This window comes from Notolabrus celidotus, chromosome 6 (genome assembly GCF_009762535.1).
Source record: "Notolabrus celidotus isolate fNotCel1 chromosome 6, fNotCel1.pri, whole genome shotgun sequence".
NCBI classification, from domain to species: Eukaryota; Metazoa; Chordata; class Actinopteri; order Labriformes; family Labridae; genus Notolabrus; species Notolabrus celidotus.
This window is the reverse complement of record NC_048277.1, coordinates 8,738,063-8,747,432: the sequence shown is the minus strand read 5'-3', so window position 1 is coordinate 8,747,432 and position 9,370 is coordinate 8,738,063. Positions and strand designations below refer to the sequence as shown.

General features: G+C 45.2%; 1 protein-coding gene across 3 annotated transcripts in view; it reads left to right on the top strand.

Annotated features, from left to right (window-relative positions):
- Positions 1 to 152: 152 nt before the first annotated feature.
- Positions 153 to 9,370, top strand: part of srgap1a (SLIT-ROBO Rho GTPase activating protein 1a) — a 117,897-nt gene continuing 108,679 nt past the window's right edge. For 2 of the 3 annotated variants that reach the window (XM_034685672.1, XM_034685673.1), the window contains exon 1: positions 178 to 848. In XM_034685672.1, the coding sequence (XP_034541563.1) occupies positions 785 to 848 (64 nt within the window). In that variant the 5' untranslated portion in view covers positions 178 to 784. Of the gene's footprint in view, positions 849 to 9,370 lie in introns of all 3 variants that reach the window. The other variant, XM_034685674.1, reaches the window with a different exon arrangement.

Genomic DNA, 9,370 nt, shown 5'->3' with positions numbered 1-9,370 from the left:
AATGTTGATAGTAAATAGATATGGTAAATGGAAATGTTGAATAAATAATATTTATTTCACTGTGTGCATCTCTATCACAGTTAGGCCACCCCTGTCATAAAGTCAGGACACGCCCCTGGGAGCAGAGTGTCAGTCCGCTGGTGTCCACTAGCAGTCTGAGCGTGCAGGAGATCCCTCCTCTTCCCTCCCCTCTCCTCTCCCTCCTGGCTCCAGCTGCTGTGTGCTGCAGTCGGCCTGCCCTGTCTGCCTCTGAGCCTGCTGGGAGTTGGAGGGAGAATCCGTCGAGGGAGATCGAGCAAAGGGGGAAACTGTGCGTGTGTGTGCGGGTATTAAACTGGAAACCACTGCTAAAAAAGCGCACACACGCGCCATTCAGCCCGACTTGCTATCTTTCCAGTCGGATTGTCGGCACAACTTTCCGGAGAGCTGTGAAAACACGCAGAGGAGACCCTGAAAGTTGCGTGATTGTGTTTTTTCCCCCTGCTGTTATTCCGCGCCGCCAGCTCTCATACTGAGTGGATCCGTTTGTTGGAGCAGGACTGCGCATTGGCTGCTGTGAATCCAAAGAGAACAGAAACCATGAAGAAGTGAACGCTTTATTTCTGCACAAAGTCGAGCTTGTTGCTGAGTTAGTGTCATTTTTTATCTCGCGCTCCTTCTCCTTCCTCTCGCGGTGATTTTCCTCGTCCTGTGCGGGATGCGTCGGCTGCTGTAGGATCCGCTTGTTGACTAGCAGTTTGTAAGAAGAAGTTTCCAAAAAGCGTCGGACACGAGAAGGCAGAAAATGTCTTCTCCGAGGTTCAAAAAGGATAAAGAGATCATCGCGGACTACGAGAGTCAAGTCAAAGGTAAGAGAGAGTGAATGAGGAGCTTCAGGAGCAGGGTAGTCCATTTCTACCTGGATATGAGTCATCATAGCTGTGAATGTGGTCTTAAAATGCTCAAGTGTTGAATCAATTACCTCCTATGGTTGTTAGCTGCGACGCACAAAGACACATGTTGATATAAATCCCTCTGCTTTTGTAAAACTTGGATTTCTGTTATAATTCTCAGCAGCCTGGTGAAGCCTAATGGGTTTTGTATCATAGCACACACTGTTAGTTATTTGCAAACGTAAAAGATTGGCAAATAAGTCTTTTGTCTTTTAGTTTTGCACGTGAAAGCAAATAAGTGCTCAGCAGATTCACCAATGCTCTTAAAACGAATAACAAATCCTCTCGATTAACCGGTTCAGTTTTTTTCTCCGATCAGGATTCAAACTTTTCCTGCTGGGGATTTTACTTTCTCTCAGACTCTTCCATTTTATTGATTAGGCCTACATGTGTAACAACCTGTCGTGGTTATCCAGCATGCAGAGTTGGTGTGAGACTCAGCAGTTCCAGCACAGTTCCCACAGTATTACAGCATTGGTACAAGTCCAGACAGCACACCTGTAGTAAGATCAACGCTGCTGCTTTGGTTTCTTAAGCTTTGGTCTCTTTTGACTATTTAGTTCCCTCTCTGTGTCCTGATTGATGCTCCAAGCCCACACACTCACTCTGAAGCATTACACCTCTGTGTGTGATCTAGGTAGGTGATTGCTGTAATGATGCCACCCTAACTTATCTGGTCTCCCCTGTCTCCTTCAAACCTCCTCTTGCATGCAGAGTAGAGGCAGTTCATTTGCAGACAGTCCAGCACAGGAAAGAGGCAGCTCTGGGGTAACCATGGGGATTTGGACCCCAGCCAACCAGCTCTGTTCTTCAGCGCCCTTAGCATGCTGAAATACCACCTATTCATGTCCCCGTATCCAACCTTAAACCCACAGAAAGAGGGGGTTAGATCAGAGAGGGGGACCTCTGCTGTGTGAGGAATTACAACATGGCATGTGTTTGAACACAGGCTCTCATTTGCGAGGAATGCTCAGCAGCCTTCCTTCCCCCTGTGACGATGACTAAGGGCTTTGAGCCTGTAATAGAAGATGATGCACAGTCATAGGGGATGTTGAACAAGACATGACGAAGGCTCCCGTTTGTCATGCAGAGCCCAGCGGGGCAATAACAGCAACCTGATGAGCCTCAGGAGAGCTGCGGCTTCATATGTAGGACCACCCAAGCTGCAGTGAATCCATGTTTAAGGTGCATGGTTCTGTTGAAGATGCAGGATTCAGCTCAGAGGTGGTGCACTCAGACTTGTCATGCATTGTAAATATTCCAGCGTGGAGGTTTTATTTTGGTCCTCACGTGAACATCACAGGTCGTGCTGAGCTGTTTGCATAAAATACTGTTCTTTCTTTTGCATTGCAAATAGCCTGTGGGTATTCAATGCAACAGTCCCTTTATTTTTTATCATTGAAATAATGTATTCACATCAGAGAGGATGCACTGGGGTCATCTTTGAAATGATGTAAACCACACTCATTCTGTCATTATGCATGCTCTACTCCTCTTAATGAACCCTTAAGAGACATTATATCAACAGCCCATATATATATATATATGTTTAAGCTTTATGTGAAGATTAAAAATAAGAGTCTGGATTTGTCTCCTGGAAGAGTTAGTTCATGTTAGTTTTGGAATAATCACCGCAGGGCTCGTTACAAGTTGAGTAGTTTGCAAAGGCAGAAAACTCTCAGAGTCAAAATTAAGCATTCAGAACCCGAGCTTCTCCTGATGTTGCGTCCGTAAAGCTCTTTATGAGTGAAAGAGTTAGCAGTGATAATGAGCGGGATCACATCTGCAGTGGAGCTGTGACGGCTGGAGGCAGACTCTGGTGAACAGACATTGATTACTCAAGAAGTGGAACAACAGGCTGCTCACAAAACAGCCGGAGTGGATGTTTGATCTTTTCTGGCCTGCTTCCTCTCGGCCTGTCTCACAGATCAGAAACTCGTGTTAATGCTCACGATGTTTCATTTTTCCAATATCTAGCAGACACTTTTGCATCCTATTACATAAGCACATTGATCTGCAGCCCGAATCTGCCTGTCCTGGTGTTGACCTTTGCACTGTGGTCGTCTCCATCATCTAAACATCAGGCAGAGATACAGATTTACAACATGAGAGTTACTTTTGCACCCCCATATTTCAGTACTCTGTCATAGTAGGAGTGCACCTCTGTGTCGGCTGAGTATGCGTATCAGCTGATTGGTTAATAATTTGGTAGTCACCTACATTAGAAGCTTGATATATCTGTCCCACTGTACCGGTCGATTGATTACAGACTTATCGGCCCCACGTTTAAGATGACTTTAGAGTATTATAATTCAATTTGAACATAGCATAACAGTATTCATGTTTAAAAACCAGTGTGGTTTGGCTGTTTACACCTTGAAATGTCTTCTTGCTGAGTTTGTGATTATGAAGCAGCTAAAGCGGAATTTGGAGGACTTATTTAGAAAATTAAAAATACGTTTAGTAAGAAAGAAAGACACATTAAAGTTCAAAACAGATATCAGATGAATTGTAGTCTGTAACATCAGAGGCTACCAGTCTGGATTGCCTCAATTTCCCTTTCACAGCCAGTGATGTTATTCACATGTGCACACATCTTGGCAGCAGAAGCAGCGTTTCACTCCATTCATCCAGACCAGTTAGTGAGTTTTAAACACTGAGTTCAAACTGTTACCTCTGTTAAAATGTCCCATTCTTGAGTGGTCCGTTGTTCATTGATTTTCTAACAGTTCTGCATCAGAACTGTATCAGAACAACCAGTGTTTTGGTTAAAAGGGTGACCCTGTTAACTGCCGACTTTCAGCCCATGTAACTTGTTAGTGATTGTAACGATTAAAACAGCTGCTGAAACAGAACGAGCCTCATGAACACATCCTAATTAAATTTTTATTCTAATGTTTAAATATAGTCATTGATAATTAAAAACAATGAGCTATTTACCTTTGGTCAAAGTTAGCTTTGTAAGGTAGCGTTCTTCTGTTGCCAAGCTACACGTGCATGCTTATGTTTGTCACCACTGTTTACAATCTGCAGATGGGTGTGTTGATGCATCCCTCAGAGTCATGTCAACAAACAGTTCAGTCAGTAAATATGAAGTATTGATAGTTTTGAATGGTGACTGTTTAAAAGCTTTCCCATGACAGCTGATACAGTTCTAAGGCACGACTTGTCATTCAGCTGACATTCACGTCTTCAGAGCGCTCCAGCAGCCTCACACAGCTCAAATGAAATGAATGTCATTTAGACAATTCAAGGAAATGATCCTTTTATAGAAAACGCTCTGCGTCATGGGGATTTAAGTCTTGCTAACTGCCTAAATTGACATCCCGACTGGGACTGGGTTTGTGTCAGAAAAAAGAGAGCATGAAGGAGATTTGGTACAGTCGGAGGAATTTGTTTGTGCTTTAAAGTGCACATGGGTTGCTGTTGATTTCCTGAATGAATGATTTCCTGTGAAGCGAGCTAAGAAAAGACTGTGGTGGTACTCTCTGTGGTCTCTGTGGATCAGAGCAGAGCTGTCGTGCATTCTCCTGAGCAGAGGTTTAGGTTTTGATGTTAGTCTGTGGTTTGCTGTTTGCTGCCAGGGGGGCGTGACTCTGATAGCAGGACCCCTCAAGCCTCTGTCAGGGTCCCCTCCTCAGATCCCTTTGACCTGCCTCTGTGTTTGAAATCAGAGCCCGGCCCCTCTGCACACTGAGCTCTGCTCATGTTTGTATGCAGGAGGATTAAAGGCAGGAAACCCTCCGAGCCGGTACACCCCTGATTACCTCTCACATTAAAAGGATTTGTCTGCTGCTCAGAAGTCATTAGTTTATTTACATGAGTAATTGTGGGGAGTAGATGGCAGAGGATGTGAATGTATGCGTTGATCATCACTGTCCATTAAACAATCCAGATGCCAGACACATGTGTGATACATCTGGAGTCCAAACTGGAGTTCAGCTTTAAGTTAGTCTTTGAGTGGAATAGATGGACTGTCTGCAGACCTGTGCTGATGTGTGAGGTGTTGTGCTGCGGCTCTCTCTGTTTTCATTCCTGTGAAAGGTTCCTCAGGCTAATGCTGCTGAATAACAAACTATCAGAGATGATAAAAGACTGGGAATGCTTCAGAGTGCTTAAGCTAACATTGTCTTCAGGGTGATAAACACAAACAGATGCTTGCAGAGTGTTTTTTTAGAGAAAGGACCCAAATGTTCCCCCGATTCTTTCTTTTCTTTTATTTAGTCAGAGTGTTTTTAACTTACAACAGAGTACATCCACTTATAGCCTCTCACATCAGCTTCAAGTTCAATAATGAAACAACCTCTGAGTGTTCATCACAGGTGGATCTCTGCAGGATTCATGCTGTGTTCTTAACATTGATTATTGCACTGATGAATATCTGAACCTATCCATTATTTATATCATGTCATCTCTTAAGTTATGTCTGATTAATTAAAATATAAAAGAGCTGCAGACATTTTCCTTTTGTGATGAGCTGATTAAAGTTGAGATAGACACCTAAGAGCTGTGAGAGTGCTGCGTCCTTCTGTCACCTCAACTCTCTTGACTTTAAGATATTTTCACCGGTGAGTTTGTGAGCGTGAGCAGCTCTGGAACCAGCTGTTCCTCTAACTCGACCTTTAGTGACGGTCAGATTTCGTCTCATTAACACGGAGCTGGAGCCACGCGATGACGCCCCGCTCTGCATGTTGTAGCACGGACTGTAGATCAGCTACTCAAAAACATCAGAGCACCATGAAATCTGAGAATATTGAGGATCCAGATCCACACTATTATAAAGGTATAACATATGTATGAAAACTGGACACTATAATATTTTTATTTCATGGCCACAAAAATGAAATGCAACAGCGGCTCTGCTGCAATGCAAATAAATAATTCATGCACAACTTTTGTAAAGCAGCATAAGCAGAATACCTACCTTTTTAAAACTTCTACTTGCCTTCCCATACCTGTGCAGCCAACAGGTGCTTACTGTCCACACTTCAACTATCACTCACCATTTTCACACATCAACATTTCTAGAAAACGAAACCCCGTCCACACATGTCCCTCACAGCGTGAAGGTTTCCCTGTCCAATGAGAGGGGGAGGGGTGTCAGGAGGCAGAGCTGTTGTCACTGTGTAATTATAAGTTATCCAAGATGGCGGGGGGAGCTGAATCCCTTGCATGGTGATAATTTTTGCCTTTTTTAACGCTTTGGTTAAACGGACGTATCCAGAGTGTCAATGAAAGAGTGAGAACAAGCTGAGGAGCAGTAAAGAGGATGAAGCAGCTTTGTTACGGGCATGGAGATCACACTGGTCACATGATCTAAACGTTGTCACCGCGCCCACTAACTCACGGTGAATCTTCCTGACGTTTACCTGCTGAGTTCACACATTTTTCCCCCTCGACTTCTTGCAGAAATGTCACCGACATGCAGGAAAAAGCTGGAATGAAAAATTCTGACATACATTCACACGTGCAGCCAACCCTGAAATTTCCAGGAGACTTGTAAGATTTTTTTATTGTGTGAATGAAGCTACTCTACTTCTCGTTGTTTTCTCTTCCTGTCCTTTAATGAATGTTAACACAGTTTTATGAATCACTCCGTTTCATTGAGCAACAGGTTCTGCTTTTGTGAATGAATCAGATCATGCAGCACCTCCTGCAGCAGTGACGTTACCGGTGGATCTGTGATGTGTCTTTAACAGCCTCTCATAGGTGTTGATGGAGGGTAGAGGTTTAGAGACTAACGGCATCCTAACTCCTCCTTTGAGCACTTTACCACAACATCACACATCCATCCACACACTCACCATCTGTTTACAGCCCCCCCTCCCTTCTCTGTGTGTGTGTTTTCATGCAGTGGTATGGCATTGGGCGTGGTGTTGGTGTGTGTTTGGTCACGAGCGTGTGTTTGCCTGTGTGGGTGAATGGTTATTGACGGCACCATCTGTGGCCACACACCCTTTTTGTAGTTTTAATAAACTCTGCTGAGCACAAGCAAGGCTTCACTTTCCCTGCTGTGCTTTTCTTTATAACCGTGAAGACCACCGGGACATCAGTGCAGCCCCCGCTGACCCTTCACCCTCCCCCTCAACCCCAAACCAAGCCCTGCATTCCCAAACCAAACAAAAAGGCTGCAATTCAAGTGGCACTGTTGCAAATAAAGACCAAACAAGAGGCCGGTTGTTACACTTGTTAATTAAATTTTCCTGCAGGAAGGGTCAAGTTAGTGCGTGCTGCTTTCTGCTGCAGGTCCCCCTCGCTCTGCTGGTGGTGTTTGGGCAAAGAGAAGAGTCCCACGTGTGTGACTGTGGAGCCTGGTAATGAGCTAGATCAGATTCAGCATGTCACTGTACAGAGTTAGCTCATGGCAGAGTACTTAGTGACATTGAACTGGCTTAGAGAAAGACATACAGAGGAATTATTACTGAAATAAAAGAGGGAGCTGAACAGGGGATTTTGGGAGATTTTGGGAGATTTTGGCAACTTTCTCGACAAGTTTAATTCCTTTGAAACACCGCTGTGCCTCAGCAGATGGACAGGCAGGAAGGCAGACAGACACAGTTTGACCATCAGGCCGGGCTGCTGTCTGCCACCCTGCAGAACTGGATTAGGAGGAAGAAGGTTGGGGGATGGTGCGGGACGGTACGAGGTCAGTGCAGGAATAAGTGAAGGCAGAGGTCATAAGCTCTAACTTGGTGGACTTGTGTTAATCTGCGTCTGTGTGTGTGTGTGTGTGTGTGTGTGTGTGTTCTGCCGGTTTATCTGCACAGCGTAAGCCGTTTATGCGTTTAGCAGCGGCGGTGGTGAAAGCTTTTTAAGATGAGTGCAAACATGCTACGAGTGAAGTTTCTCATTGGTTCTTATTCCCTGCACTTACTTAAACAATGTGACATCTGCCACTTTAGCTTCCTCCTTTGTGTGTCCGGGCTTTGACTGATCACCACAAGCTGTGCAGCCTGCTCCTTAGCTCAGGTACGCCTGTCAGAATCCCTCTGGGAACTGAATCCGAGCTTAAAGGGTCCGAGTTACTCTAACCAGTCCGGCCTGTAAAGCCCAAGATCCACAGGATGCGTCGCGTTACGTTACGGCTGCGCCGCGCACGTCGCAGCAAATAGGTTCCCATTCAAGTCAATGCTCTAGAGTCCACAGGGCGCGCTGCGGCACGTCTCAGCTCCGTCTCTGGAGCGTTCCGCCGCGCCGCTCTGCCAGAGATACGCGGGGAGTCTATTTTCGCCGCTCCCCGCGCCCAGCACGCGTCAATCTACACAGAAATGATCGAACTATCCCGGAAGTCAGGCACGAGGATCGTATGCAACATCCGCTCACTTTCAAAATAAACACCATGTGCAAACACAAGATCGTAAATTTCACCACTTCTTCAACATTACGTCATAACCTGTGGCATCGGGCCAGACGTCAGTCTCAAAAGATATCCGACACCATGGACGAGGACGAGGAAAAGTTTATACTGTGTTGTTCTCGCGCGTTTTGGAGTTCTCGAGGGATCTTGAGTTTCCTGCTCCGGAGTGCGCGCCGCTCCAAACACGCATCCTATGGACCAGGGCGAAAGCCCCGGGACGGAGCAGAGCCGTGTCGCAGCCGTAACGCCGCGCACACGCATCCTGTGGACTCCCCGAGTTAGCCTCACAATGCTCAGGATGTTACATCAGCTCTGTTTGTGTTTACTGCTCTCTGAATGTGTTTAGAGAACTCAACAGGTCAACATGTTTTGTCAGGAGCTTCATTTGTACTTGAATAAGTTTCGAAGTCTTTCATAAAGTGCTGATGTGCTCATGGTCCACTTCCTGCTCCTCTCTTTGTCACAAGCTCAGCAAAGAGAATCTCAGATTAACGCAGCAGACGTGTTAACGCTTTAATCAGGTTATCCTGCTCGCATTAAGTTTGCAAATGTAGTAAACATGGCTACATCAACCAAAGGCTTACTTCATGCTCCTTTAAACAACTGTTGGCTCCTTTACAGCATAATCTGGGCTTGGTCTATATTATGATTCAGTGCATGGGCCACAAAGTTCATGACATGAGGTGAAAACAGGGCTCTGGATCTGAAGAAATGGTGGCATAGCTGCATGGCAAGCTGTGGGGAGAAACAGCAGATATTATAAATCTAATCGCACTTGGGTGACCAAACTACCAGAAGTTTGCTTGAATTGAAGGGATTCTTGAATTCTGGGTGGCATCAATCCATTATCAGTGCCTCACACTCTTTGTTTCGTCTGCTTTTTATTGATGTCACATCTTTGTGTGACACCTGTGGATCAGTCAGTGTGTGAGGTGTATTGGTGCACCTTTGCAGGTTTGTCCTGGTCCCCATGCAAAGTCTGGGAAATGTTGATCCAGAGTTCTGCAGGACTATGCATGGTGATAAAACCTCACAGGAAACACTTAATCCAGCTATGGTGAATGCCACAATGAAGGAAATA